Source organism: Pyxicephalus adspersus, chromosome 12 (genome assembly GCF_032062135.1).
Source record: "Pyxicephalus adspersus chromosome 12, UCB_Pads_2.0, whole genome shotgun sequence".
NCBI classification, from domain to species: Eukaryota; Metazoa; Chordata; class Amphibia; order Anura; family Pyxicephalidae; genus Pyxicephalus; species Pyxicephalus adspersus.
Window position 1 is genome coordinate 12,417,444 of NC_092869.1, and position 15,122 is coordinate 12,432,565.

The following is a 15,122-nucleotide window of genomic DNA, read 5'->3' on the forward strand; positions in this document are numbered from 1 at the left end:
CTAATAACTTTAGACCATTCAGAGTATGAATCATTAATTACAACTCTCTGGATGAGGTCTTTAAGCCAGTTCTTAATTCATTTACAGATTGTCTTTCTAAACCTATCGACCCTAACTTGCATATTAACCGTCTATGGGGTACAGTGTCAAATGCTTTAGCAAAGTCCAAGTACACTATATCAACTACTACTCCTACTACTACACGTTAAACAAATGGGTCTGTAGGTACCTGGTAATGACTTTGCTCCCTTTTTAAAAATCAGAACCACATTGGCCTTATGCCAATTAAGGCTTCATAAGAATGCACATTGCTAATTTCTTTTTCTTCTTCTCTCCAAGATATGGACACCCAGAACCACCGAGACAAGCACAAGACTGGGACAATGCCGAGGAATTTATGCGGGGTCAAGGATACAACGGACCTGGTAATAATTTTGAACAATTTCTTTTGTCATTCATCATAGAAAATGTTTAATATTCTCTGTGGCAGCATAAAGGCCAAACTTCATACAGCTCTCTTCCCCCTCGAAATTCTTGTGTAATTTAGTTATTTTTCTTTCCAGCACCATCTGGCCAGGACATTCAGGAAGCAGAGCTGTTGGCTAACCCGAAGAAGCAGATTTGTCCCTATGCTTCAGTGCAGCAATGCCGTTACGGAGTGAAGTGCGTTTATTCACATGGAGACCTATGTGTTATATGCGGGCTACGGATCCTTCATCCCACTGACCTGGCTCAGAGGACGGAACACATTAAGGTACAGAGGAAACCTATTTAAATTACCTTCTAACTTACCTACATGTTTTTCAAGTGTATGAGAAATCTTCTCAGCTGGTAGAGGATAAATATAAGTGATTTAGGTTTTTATGTCATCTTTACCTCTAAGGGCCTATTTATGCTTTGCATGTATTTGGGAGGTGTGGTTAAGGCAGCCCATGCATTTTGAGATGGAGGAGTACCTTAAAGTGAATCTAAAGCATGTATCATACTATAGGCAATTATTTACCCCCTTGCTGTTTGTACTGTCTTACAATAAAGAGAAAGCATACCCTCTTCAATTCTAAATACATATGCACCTACCAAGTGGTAGCTTTGTTTTGTAAATCATATGGTGCTACCCTTCCAAAAATCAGTTTTATTCCTAGGTTGTATTGAAACCAAAGGGAGATGAATACATTTTCAAAGCACTGTAAAAACTGCATCAGAAATAACTTATGCATAAACTCAAAATGTGTATTAAGTGAAAATGCTGTGTAGTTTCCTTATTAAATATATTCTTTTTCTAATCTAGCTTTGCATTGAGGCGCATGAAAAAGACATGGCCATCCAGCGCAGTAAGGACGTTGTGTGCGGCATCTGCATGGAGGTGGTTTATGAGAAACCAAACATCACCGAAAGGCGTTTTGGAATAATGCCCAACTGTAAACACTCCTACTGTCTGACATGTATACGAAGATGGAGGGGTACTAAACAGCGTGAGAACAGACTCATCAAGTAAGTTATCTGGTTGTATGTACACAGTGTGTGTGATTAAAAAAAATAATAATGAGAAATATATTCTGCTAACACATGAGACAGAACATGTACAAATAATGGTGGCGCTAATTGGACTGTGTGGATTGCTTTCTTCAGAAACGCTTATATTGTGCATTTTTTGTGTGTGCAGATCATGTCCAGAATGCCACATCAAATCAAACTTAGTGATTCCAAGCAAGTACTGGGTTGTGGAAAAGTATGAGAAAGAAGAGCTGATCCGGAAGTACAAGGAGGTCATGAGGTAAGACCTATGTTCTACATCCACTGGGGGAGAGATCTAGAACACTTGATCTGAGTGCATCTGAACTTGTATTTTATTATTACATGATTCTAGGTCACAGCAAGAGGAGTGTCAGTATCTATAGATTAAAAAATGACTGCCAATGCACAAATTTTTAGTATATATATAGTAAAGGCCCAGTTATTCAGTAGCTGCTTAAAGGACTCTTTTTGTATCTTTATTGGGGTTTTAAAAATGGCCTGACTGCATCATATTTTATGTCTAGACAAAAAAACTAGTACAGCTCCACAATATATACACTAGGTTTAGTTTAAAGCACTGAAAAATGTCTTTGTATTCAAATCTCAAAGTGTTTTCAGTCCTGCTCGGTTCTTTACTGCTGCACTGCAGAATTTCTCTTTTTAACATAAGTGACATGAGAGGAGGACTGGGCCCCTATATCTCCTATTGCCTCAAAATTATTAAATCTGTTTAGACATATGTGTTCAAGGTGAGTAAAAAAAAAGCATGTATTAGATACAATTTCTTAAGTAATGTTACAAAATACTAAAGGAAATGATGCCAGGAGTGTGGTGTAAACTACTCATTCTGTTCAGTAAAAGTAAAGAAAGGTTTTTCTTGTTTATGTCCAGAAACAAATCCTGCCAGTATTTTAGGAAAGGCAGCGGTAAATGTCCATTTGGAAACAACTGTTTTTACAAACACGAGTACCCCGATGTCTCTCTAGAAGAACCACAGCCACAACAAAGAGAGGATACGTTAAGCTGGTGCCCGGTAAGTTTCTCCCCTTGCAATATCTTGTGAATGTCTTTATTATAAACATAGTGGCAATGTTGTCTATGGGACATGGAAATGTAAGGATGGGTTCTATGTACACAGAAATGTTCCCATAGATGGGATGTGACTGTACTTAAGTTCTGTTCTCAATGTTGCTGTAACAATGTAGCTATTGGTAGAAGTGTATCAAATTCTATTCAGTAAGCAATGGCAAATATTAGTGTGTTTTGTATTATTCCCCTCATATACATATTACAGTTTTAGTTTACCCTGGACCTCAATGATCTCTGGCCCTGAAGGGATTAGAAACCTTTACTGATCCTATCTCTTTACCTTTTCCTAGGCCCATCTTAGGAACGTGATGTGGGAAATTGAAGAACATCAACGAAAAAACAGCGATCCCTTAAGCGAGGCGGATCTTATTAACTTTATGATAAGTGAAATGTTTATTGGAAAATACCTATGACAAGGAAGAATAGACTCAGAGGATGGATGACAAGTGGACTTATTTTATTGAGATCTGGACTATTTATATGACCTGGACCTATAGCACTAGTCAGAGGAGTTTGGAATGTCAGCCATATCCTGCCATATCCTGTGGTGTTGTGGCAGTGCCTGTGTTTCTCCTAGGCAAGCCTAATATTCCAGGCGCTGTTGTACTCATTTTTATTCAGACGTTTGCCTTTCCCCCTTCCCCAGAGTGTTTGTTTCCCTGTTTAAAAAACAAAACAAAAAACAAAACAAATAAAAAATACTAAACAAAGATTTAAAACAGAAAATGTGGATTTTCTTTTCATTTGCAATAGTTTTTCCTAATCAAATTTCTACATTTGTATAGCACAGATGTTACACAGAGCCACATCTATCCTTGCTGCCTTTTATGGCAATCAGTGCAATAATTCTAAAGCTAAAGGGGTTTAAACATGATAATGGCTGCAATTTATAGTGGGACTGTCTAGAATCAGATATGCTGTGACCGCAGATCAGTAAGGAAGCTTCAGGGCAAGCCTTCAGGTACTTGAGCAACCCAGACAGCTGGTAGTAGATGAGTGTTGGATGGTTGTAGGTGACCATGGTCATGTTATGTGGGCAGCAAGGACAGAACAAACCTTCTTACAGAGTAGCCTATTACCAGACTGAGGTCTCGCAATAACTATTCTGGAATCCAGTTCCCCAAAGGTCACTTCCAAGCTTTCTCTACCAGGGGGTTTCACATGCAAAGCTGTTAGGATTAGGCTGATTATAGCTACACCAGGAAGCTGTGTGTCAAAAGGACCTTCTCTTGTGTCTTGAATGATATGTGGGCAAAGTTTTTTGCACAGCAAAGCTGAAAGTAGCTTTGCTGTGCAAAAAACTTCAACTACATTAGTATTAAATTTTAGGCGTGCTGGTAAAAAAAGTGGCTACCCTGGGCAGGCTTTCAGTTTTGTTTAGTATGCCAGTGTCCAATCATCCTTTAGGAGACAGCATACCCTGTGCACCTCAATGGATGAGAAAGAGGAAACAATAATGACCAAGTAAACAAAAGCTAAAATCAACAGGGGTCCTCTTCCACACTCAGACCTAGAAGACAATATCAGCAATCCTTAACCAAGGCTCTGTAATTTACAAAAAACAATGGATGTTTTATGGAGTGATGCCCCACAAAACATAATGATGGTTCAAGTTTTCATAGAACTCCAGGAAACAAATGCTTTTGATAATGAACTTTGGTATGACTGATTTGAATTTGTTTGGGATTTTATTTCCAATCTGTGTCCCTACTGAGAGTGAGGGTGAGAGTCACCCTCTGTTTTTGTAGGTGACCTCTTTCACATAAATGATAGAAAATGTAAAAAAATTGGCATCAAAATAGAGAGTGAGGGGAAATCTTCCATTAGAGCAACTCGTTAGACCTATGATGATGTCTATAAGATAATCATCCCAGAGATTTTCCTTTTTGTTGCTAAAATGTCATAGGAAATCTTTTGAAAGGTTCACAGCCCCAGGTCTAGGGGTGCAGTCTTAAAAAAGAAGAGGGGGCAGGGTACATGCCCGCCCCACTGCACCCCTGCCCATGTGTCACTCAAATGGGGAAGAAACTTCCCCCATAGTGACGTCATGATGCCAGAACCTCCCACTGTCCCATCACAGGTCTGAGCCTGCATTAGGAGAGTGGGCGGGTTCTGTCCATAGACAGAACCCACTCACCGTCCTGAGCCTGCAAATCTATGTGGGAGACATGGTTCACGGCTCTGGCCCGGTGCGACCCCCACAGCGGAGTTCCTTCTCCTGACCGCGTGGCGTTCCCACCTGTTCCTACCCCACAACACCCCAGAAGTAAACATGGTTCTGTATTATACTGTATGCTAAATAGACCAAGGCTAGACATGTATAGTGCTTATTACAGACACATTGCATTTAGTATTCCAATCTCTTTATGAATTTCAAATGCACCTAATTGTGGTAAAAACAGACAAGATACTTTTTTTGTAGTGCTATGCAAGGTACTGGTGACAAAGGCAGCACTCTCAATGTACCTTTTGTCTGGAACCCCTTCTAAAAAATAGCTGTAAAGACAAAACTGTGCCTGGAACCCAATATGGCAATATGCATTGGGAAAAGGCAACTATATTCTGAATATCAGTGGAAAAAGGACCCCATTACACTGGTGATTAGTGGGATATGGGCACCCATACATTGGTAGTAAGTAGGGCCACCTTACTTTGGAAGTAGGTAGGAGAAGGGCCATCTTACAAGGGTGGTTAATAGGAAAAGGGCCACTTTTGGGTGGGTGGACAGCAGGGGTGTTTTTACGACTACAACCCTGTTAACACACCAAGCAGCTTCTGTCAGCTCAAAATAAAAATATCTGATGTATTTGTTCGTTCATCCTACAAAACCAATGCTAAATTTTGGTGAATGCCGTTATCATTTCCCCACTTGACTAATATAACACCCTTCTGTGTAGTCTACCAGGGAGCCTATTGGTAGCACTCCAATTCGTCTTGAACTTGACTTCTTAAATCATTCACCTCTTTTTTTTAGCTTCTTATATGCTGATTCCCTCTGTTATTCACTTCACTTCACATCACAAGCTTCAAACCCTGTCCTATAAAGTCCTCTCTAATACACACCCTTAAGTGTCCTGTTCCTGTGTTAACCCATTGTTACATTGTTACATAGTAGGTTAGGTTGAAAAAGACATAAGTCCATCATGTTCAACCACTTAGGAAAAAGGCTGGCTTGTAACCTGACCTCTCTTGCTTGCTGCCTGCCTCGACCACGGCCTTCCTCGACTATTCTTCAGCTTTGTGATTTGGTACCGTGTACAGCACAACATCCTCACCACTAGGGGCTCTGGAGAAGACCTGGTTACTGCTTACACCCAGCCCCTTGGCCCTTCTCAGGGCTCACACCACTCCCGTGCAAGCTGTAGCGCCCCCTAGTGGCCCTGTCCCCCCAAGCGTGACACTAAGATACTATCCCAAGTGTAACTTCCACTCTGCAAATGTACTTATCCTCTCATCCAACCTAGTCACCTCCTCGCAAACATATCCAGGGAGCTTTGCATGCACCTTACCTTTCCTATGGAATCATTCACAATACACTGTGAGTTTAACATCCCTAAAGATAATCAAACACATTCTTAAACTCACTTCCTAAAGCAAGCATATAATCGCACCAAGAAAACTTGTCCAGCTATTGACTAACTATAGCCTTGCCTTCTTCTTCCCAGGCAGGCCTTTTGCTACCACCCTTTATATAGACTAATAATCTCTCTACCTTATGTTTCATCTCTTTCTTTAGATTGTAAACTTGCTAGGTCATGGCCCTCTTTTCTATAATATTGTTGTATATTGACCTGACATTTTGTCACACATGCTACCAAAATTCCTCCATGACTTAGTATTATTTGTATTACCTTTGTTCTCTTGTTTGCACCATGTAATAGTATGTATACATTATATGTATTACTATATATTTAAAGCACTATTAAGATTTTTTTTCTTGAGTCATCTCATACTTGTTTTTGCTAAGCCACTGAGGTTATTGTGCAACGAAGTTTACAGACTATCCAAGCACAGCCATTCATGGAGACAGCTGCTGCCTGTAAAAGGGATAATGCAATATAGTTTGATTTGCATTAACTCTAGGCATGAAGAATCCTTACAAATTTTTATTACAGAGTAAACTTTTCTTTACTGCATACCACACAATAATAATACAAAATATTGCAAAGCACAACCCACACAAGATTTCTTGTGCCTACCAGAAGAAGATGAAGGTATTTTAGTGTTACACTTTAGATCCATGGTCACCAAACTTTTCAGACCTATGGAATTCTACTACTAAATTCACCGAATCCGGACCGTACATGCACGGGAAACCATGTGTCACTCAAAAGGGAAGAAACTTCCCCCAAAGTGAAGTCATGATGGCAGAACCTGCCCACTCTCCCATCGCAGGTCTGAGCCTGTGATGGGAGAGTGGGCGAGTGGTGTCTATACAGGGGACATGGTCCTTCCCCTGACCCCACTGGTGGACCAACAACATTTTCCACTGGTTGTGGTCAGATAAAATACATTAAATATAGCATGTTTTTCAAAAGTAGATTGTTGGCCTGTTTAAGGATAGTGGACCCTTTGTGTCATCAGCCCGCTTGGCAGAGACGTTTATGGGGTGCAGAGTCTAAGATACCAGCCTGAAGCTTCACCAGTGCACCCAGCAAGGGGGGACTTTAGAAGGTGGTGCCCAGAATGTAGCCCCCGCACACACAGGAGCCAGTAACTGCTCACTGGATAGGACCAGTAAAACTCCTTATTCAGGCAACCTCCATTTGCCGGTCACTTCTTTATATAGGGAAGATCATGTGATCAATGAATACCATGTGACCCACAGGTATCCATACCTACCACTAGAAGGAGTACTGGAGAAGAGACAGTTTAGGTGGTGTTGACTTTCCTGAAAGAAGGTGGAGCATGTCTGCTGAATATTCTAGTCCTCTGAGGCAGCTGTTATAGAGTCACATGATCTAGACCAGCAGTCGCCAACCAGTGGTCTGCTGTTGGTCGCGAGAAAATTTTGGGGATTCGCGGCTCTGGTCAGTGCACCCCTGAGTGGGGTCAGCAGAAGCACACTGCTGGGAGGACGCACTGGCCAGAGCCACGCACCACATTCCCTGAACAGTTTCTAGGCTCAGGGAGGTGAGCGGGCTGTGTCCCTGGACACAACCCACCCACATTCCCATTGCAGGCTCAGCTCTGAGATGGGAGATTGGGCAGAGTTTTGTAATCATGGCGTCACTATGGGGGAGGTTTCTCCCCCTTTGAGTGACACCCGGCTCCCCGCACATGCATGATCAGGAGACGGTAATTTTAGTAGTCCTCGGGAGCGAAAAGGTTGGTGACCACTGATCTAGACTAGGAGTGACCAGAGAATGAGATTCCTGAGCAGAGTTGTTGCTAGCAGAAGGGCATTGAAAAGTGGGTGATACAGATGTATTTTTTATACATATATTAGAAGGAAATATTTAAAGTACAGTTTATTTCACATTGAGCTATGAAAGATATCTTGATGAAAAACATAAAATCTATACATGGCTGAAAAATGACCAAAAATATTCGGTCTGAGAAGCCTCCAGTGCAAAGCTCTAGTGGAACTGGAGCCAACTGTAGTCATTAAAACAGATTGGGACCAGAAAACACATTTTAGTGGCCACTTTGTTTGCCCCTGGACACATTTTCTACAAGATGTCACATAAAAAATCAGTATTTAAAATAATGTAATTGCCTCAAACAATTTGCAAGGATCTATCATTTTTGGTAAAGGCACAAAAAGTATCCTCCAATAGTACATAGTAATAACATCAGGCAAAAATATATATACACCATTGAAATACTTTCAATGCCAATTCCATTTCCAGTTCAGTGATTCCTGGATAATCTCCCTGCTAATTGGACAAAGGTAATAATGTTGATTTACTGTATGCTGAACATGTTGAAGGTGGAGAAGTAACATAGGAAGCGTGACTGCCAAACAGATCTCAAGGCTATAGAGTAAGGAAGAGGGGGCTGATCTTTGTCTGGCATTTGTTACTATATCCAATAACTGCACCACGGTGTAAATGGTCTCTGAACAAGCTCCTCAGCCTGGAAATGAAATGGTAACCTTGAATGATGCCTTAACAAAGCTGGCTATAGCCTTATTGAGAGAAAAGCAAAAGAAGGCAGGGGAGTACATGCACAGGGGTGTAGTGGGGCGGGCAAAGGTGGGAACACCTTTTTTTTGGGAATGGGCATGCCTACCCACTCTTAATTTGCAAAGAATTCTTTGTTGGTCCGCACCAGTGGGGGCGCACCAGCTAGAGTCTCAGACCATGTCCCTTTATGGAATTGCAGGGTCAGGGTGGTGGCTGGGTTATCTCTCTGAACACATACGCCCACTCTCCCATTTCAGGCTCAGACCTTCCATGGGAGAGTTGGCGGGTTTCCAAGGACAATAATTTAGTGTGTGTATGCAGCCTTAGAAATTGATTATTATTACCTAACAAATTCAGTGCAATGCAAATTCATAAATTAATCACTAACCATCACCAGCATTTCTACACATCCAACAAATGTTTTGATAAGGCAGCCCATTCATCTGGCAACACATTACAAACAGGCAAACTGGACTATGTGATACTTTTTCCTACACTGTGGATTGTACTGAATGTTGGATTAATGCAGTGGCAGGTTATTAAAACTGAATGTCACTGTAAGGCAGCTCAATACAAGCAATGCTGTGCATTGAGATATTGTATAATAAAACAGACATTACTAATGCATAGGTGTGAATGGGACCTTAAACAGGAGTGTAGTGGACCGGGGACGTGTGGGCACAGCATGCCCTCTTGTTTTTCAGGAATGCCCCAGACTCCTGTATAGGCTCTCTCTTTACACTCACCATGGATAGCCTACAACTTACAACTACACCCCTGACCTTAAAGCTTATCTTCTGCAAAAAATATTCTTTATAGGATGGAAAGGATTACAACTTGCATGGTTTTCACTGCTATCCAAGGTTTCATTAGAGAATTCTCTTCTTAGTTAATATCAAAGTGACAACAGGTTCATCACACAGGACACAGACAATAACAAAAACACTTATTATGCAGAGAAATGGGAAAGAGTTAGAACCCGCGTCTAGATTTTTACTGTTTGTCATCTCATTTCTTGTACTATTGTGGCAGGGACATGAACTGCTTTGAAATCTACCCCTTTCCACTGGGTCACAGGCAGCATACACACATTATTAAAAATGTATCCAAATAAAAGGAAAGAAAGAGGAGTTGGGCTTTTAAGCTTAAGCAGCTGCTTACTTGTACTAGTATTTCAGTGTCTCCAAGAAATTTTGTGCTGAAGGGCAGAACAAACAAGGTCGGCAAAGTCAATCCAAGAACAGCGATGAGCAATAATGTACAATCAACAACATAATCTAAGACAGGTAAATTAAAAGTGGAAAGAAATGATATTAAAAAGGCAGCTGGAGCAATCAAGATGCCCAGTGACATGAATGGTCATTCTCATCTATGCCGTTCTAGGTGGATAGACGGCCTGAGAACATAAAAAGAATATTGGTGCATGGACAAAATAGGACGATCTGAAATGCAGGCGGTCCAAGGAAAGGAAGCAGATGAGACACGGGCCTGATTTATTAAAGCTCTCCAAGTTTGAAGAAAATAGACTATTGTGGGATAACCTTGGTGATCCAGCAAACCTGGAATAAATTTCTGAAAATTAGTTTGCTATTTGTTGGCAACAATTGTCAATTCTGGACTAGAGTGGTTCCAGGTTTGCTGGATCACCCAGGTTTTCCAATGATAGTCTATCTTCTCCAGTCTTGAAGAGCTTTAATAAATCAGGCCCAAAGTATATGAACCCAGAAGCTGACCAAAGGGATTTCAGAATTAAGCTACGTACACACTTCCAATTATTATCGTCGGAAAACGAATGACGAACGTTCCTGCACGATATACACGAACGATCGTATAGCACCGATCCTGCACATAGAGGTAACGACACGATCGTTCGTAGACATTGTACACACAATAGATACGATCGTTTAAGCGATAGAGCGTTGGTTACTTTTTTACGAACGATTTTTTGCCCAATCGATCGTTCGTCGTTCGATTGGAACGATAAAAATTGGAAGTGTGTACGTACCTTTAAGGAGACAGAAGAACTACTGGAAGTACATGTCAGTGAAAAACAACCACTTGAAGGAACCAGATACCCATCTAGATAAATGTCCTACAAGTAGTCACTGACCCTTTGCTAAACAAACATCTAAGGTTTCACTTTGATAATATTTTAAAAAAGGGTGATTAAACACAGTTGCAATGCCCCTTCAATATAAATTGATCTAGAACAGCATGAAGCTAGTTTGATCACAGAAACCTCAAATGTGGCCTTTAACCGCCAACATCTTTGAAGAATACAACAGATTTATTTTGCTAAAAACTAAGGAAATTCCACTGTCTGTTGTTTTTTTATTTATTCTTTTTCAAATGTTGTGGTAAAATTTTTGACAAACATTAAAACTCTAATATAGTGAAACTAAAGCCAGCACTGCACTGGGGATTCTCATTAGTGCTAGATGCCTGTGAGCCACCAACAGAGACAAGTATGCCAACTGCAGTACCCAACAATATGTCCAATTATGTTCTTCTCTACTCCTTGGGAAATCTGATGGTGAAAACACAACATAAAGGTCCTTTTATATCCTAAAACACATTCCCAACAAAGATAGTTGCCATGGGAACACTACAGGGCTACAGGTGGCCCCTAGGCTAGTCAGTTGGGCACCACAGCTCAAGAAAGTGGAATTGACATTTCTAGTTTAATTACTGAAGAGTAATTCACTTAATGTCTACAGTGGTAATTACCTAATTATTACTAATAATGCTGTAGGCAATTTGTTCTAAACATGTGGCTCTCCAGTTAATGCTTGGTGGATTTTACTTTTCAGTTCAGAGTAGTAGAAAAAAAGAAAAGTGATTGGTTATTTTGGTACATTGATGTTGGCCTAATATTTCTTTTGCTCTTTAATCATTATTTGTATAATGAAATGACTAACAAGACCCCTATTTTAATTACGAATTTCCCTGTTCATTATATTTGATCAATAGAACAATTACATACAAATGTTGCTTTTCATTATATTTCATCAATAATAAGCATAATCTCCAGGCAAGTGCTATGTAATTAAACATAAAAGTTGATATGAAGCATTAAGACAATGTTAGTGAATCAGCATGTTAACCCTTTTGTTACAGCTGAACCATTATTTAGAATTCCAATCGTACCAAGGTATTCTGTAAAAGAAGGTGACAGTATATTATGACCAACAGCTGTAACTTGTTACACCAGTCAGCATTAGAGTGAATAGCTATAGATGACCATTGTACCATACAACTAAGCAAACATCACGCTCACACTTTCACTCAAAGGATCTTTAAGTTTGTAGGAATAAAAACTAATAATTCACACATAAAACTGGTGTTTATTGATCATGCAAAATATTCCATAGGAGTAAAGTATTAGGGAAAAAAATGTGGTTTGTTGCATTACAAAATTTAACATGACTAATTGAAATAAAAGCCACTGAAATAGAAGAGCCGGTACCTTCTACCTGCAATAGCATGCAGCCTTCCTGCTCTACCCCAATACATTGGTATTGTCTAAGCTTGCCTACATTGCTTCTATGAAACCTCCCACACATTCCTATGGGCCTGTATAAAATCCATAACAACCAAGAGCCACTAGGAATATAGGGGAGCTAGAGGGAGCAGGCAAACTTTGACACTAACAGGTACTATCCTATCCCTTGTTTGCTATTGAAATCTGATGAATGGTCAAGTTACAACCCCCTACTCTCATCTGTTATCATTCTTATTTTTTTAGGATTTTTTTTTTTTTTTTTTTATATATACACACACACACACTCATATACACAATACAGCCTGTATCGATCGAACGTTCGTTCATCGCGCATGCTCAGACCACGCACGATCACTGAACGACCGTACACACGATAGATGGTCCAATATCCGATAGTCCAATCCGATCCGCCGGTCCGGTCGTTCATTTCCAACGACTATCCTCGTTCGTCGGCGTCCTTGGTTACTTTTTTAACGAACGATTTTTGGCCAATCGGTCGTTCGTCGTTCATTCGTCGTGCATTTCCAACGATAAAATTTGGAAGTGTGTACGCAGCTTAAGTAAACATACATTACACACCATAGAGTTAGCCGAATGTGAAAATCACAATGACTAAGAGATTGGGTGACTCATGATATATTATCACTTTATGTGATCATAATCTCATTCCCCAATGTCCATCACACATCACCAGATTCAGTGGAAGCGGTTCTACATGTGATGCTGCTAACTAGAAAGAGTGAGGAGGCGAAATAATAAGTAGAGAGTGGAAATACAGAATTCACAGAGACTGAAAGAGGAGGGAAAGACACAGGGGGAAATGAGCAGGGGACTGGGAGAACCAGAGATAAGAAAGAGAGAGAGACATTGATGAAGGAGAGGAGGTGAAGGAGATGGGGGAGAGAAAAATATAGGGGTAAGAGGGAGTGCGAGGGGAAAGAGAGGAGAGGCAGATGGAAAGAGATGGGGGAAGAAGACAAAAGTTAGGGTATCTTCTGGATGAGAGCAGGGGAGATAGAGAGAGATGAGATAGGGTGGAGAGAGAATAAAAGGGAAAAGGGAGAGACAGAGAGAGAGAGAGAAAGAGGAGAGTGAATTTGGAAAGAGGGGAAGAGATAGGGAGAGAGAGAGAAAGAGAGATGGAGAGAAAGAGGGGGGTAGATGAAGGTCACAGAGGAGGTATTTACAAAAAAATAGTAGGAAGGATAGATAAGAGAAAGAGGAGAAAAGAGACAGGATGGAGGAGAACAATATATACTCTAAAGGGTATGAGATGGGGTGGGGGGCAAAAAGAGATACATTAGTGAAGAGAAGAAAGGGGAGAGGGAGTCAAGACTCAGGGCGCTTTTTTTTTTAAAGCTTTTATTCTTTCCAGCAAGGAAAGCTAGACATTTGATACACACATTTATAAAGAGAAAACTGAGTTTATACCACTCACACTAATTACAACCTGCACTTATTAATTATAGCCCATTTCCTACTTGGCTAGAATCAATTTTTCTAAAATGAAACCGTTTCATTATTAAAATGATAGCTTCTTCCTGGAATCTTTAAGTGTCTGGCTATCTGCTACATAAAGCAGCGATTAAGCAGCGCCGGTAGGTGCCCAAGTGACCCGTCTGTACAAGCAGAGCCACAGCCCAATATTCCATCATGAACCCAATGGGGCTGATTTATAACTGCCAAATAGAAAGAGTTGTTGCTATAGGAACAGATGACTTGTTTTAGCATCGCAGGGCAATCTTGTTGTGACTTCCCTCATTTAATTCATCAGCTCCAGTGATTGCCAGACAGAGAATTGTCCTCCTTGTACTTTGAGTTGTTGGCTTTGCTGGTTTCTATGATGTCTCCCAACTAACTACCATAATTTAGAGATCAGGTAGTAACACTCTCAATAATCTCTTGATGATGTCAGTTACATACTTGAGCTACTTTTGCAGGGGAGTGATTTTCTTCCCATCAGCCACAATAATGAATTTCACCTCTCCATTTCTATCTGTATGTCTAATTCTCCATTGAAGTTCAGCACACAGTGTGCGCACTATGCATGGCCCCCTACTAAAGCTGTCATTTCTACCTAAATATGGGGACACCTCCCTCCCTGTGTCAGTGTCATAGTGTCCCTAAATGTCCCAGGGCTGTCTCCAGGACTGGCAGTGGAGTCACTTTCTGTATAGAGTAAATATATATAAATCTCCTGGGTCGTGTGTAGAGATATCCCCTGGACTGGCAGAGAAGTCTATATATGTCTCTCTTCTGCTAATTGCTGTCTCTAGGACTGGCAGTTGAATATCTCATTCAATATCTGTCCTGGACTGTGTGCAGTGCTGTCTCTGTGCAGAGCTGTCTCTCTTTATATCTCTTCTGTACTAGACGCAGTAATGTCTCTCTCCCTATCTCTCTATATTGCCCTGTGTGCAGTGTTGTCTCTTGGACTGGCAGTGAGGTCTCTCTCCCTATATTGCCCTGTGTGCAGTGCTGTTTCTTGCATTGGCAGTGTCTCTGCCCTCCCTATATCTCTCTCTATTGCCCTGTGTGCAGTGCTGTCTCTTGCACTGGCAGTGAGGTCTCTCTCCCTATATCTCTCTCTATTGCCCTGTGGTCCATGCTGTCTCCTGCACTGGCAGTGAGGTCTCTCCCTATAACTCTCTATTGCCCTGTGTGCAGTGCTGTCCCTTGGACTGGCAGTGAGGTCTCTCTCCCTAAATCTCTCTCCATTGCCCTGTGGTCCATGCTCTCTCTTGCACTGGCAGTGAGGTCTCTCTCCCTGTATCTCTCTTCATTGCCCTGTGTTCCATGCTGTCTCTTGCACTGGCAGTGAGGTCTCTCTCCCTAAATCTCTCTCTATTGCCCTGTGGTCCATGCTGTCTCTTGCACTGGCAGTGAGG

General features: G+C 41.1%; 1 protein-coding gene across 1 annotated transcript in view; it reads left to right on the forward strand.

Moving 5' to 3' along the window:
* Positions 1-3,017, forward strand: part of LOC140342546 (E3 ubiquitin-protein ligase makorin-1-like) — a 7,228-nt gene extending 4,211 nt beyond the window's left edge. Inside the window, exons 2-7 of the mRNA XM_072428752.1 lie at positions 340-425; positions 564-754; positions 1,289-1,491; positions 1,664-1,774; positions 2,407-2,548; positions 2,895-3,017. Coding sequence (XP_072284853.1) covers positions 340-425; positions 564-754; positions 1,289-1,491; positions 1,664-1,774; positions 2,407-2,548; positions 2,895-3,017 — 856 coding nt within the window. The remainder of the gene's footprint in view (positions 1-339; positions 426-563; positions 755-1,288; positions 1,492-1,663; positions 1,775-2,406; positions 2,549-2,894) is intronic.
* Positions 3,018-15,122: the final 12,105 nt, after the last annotated feature.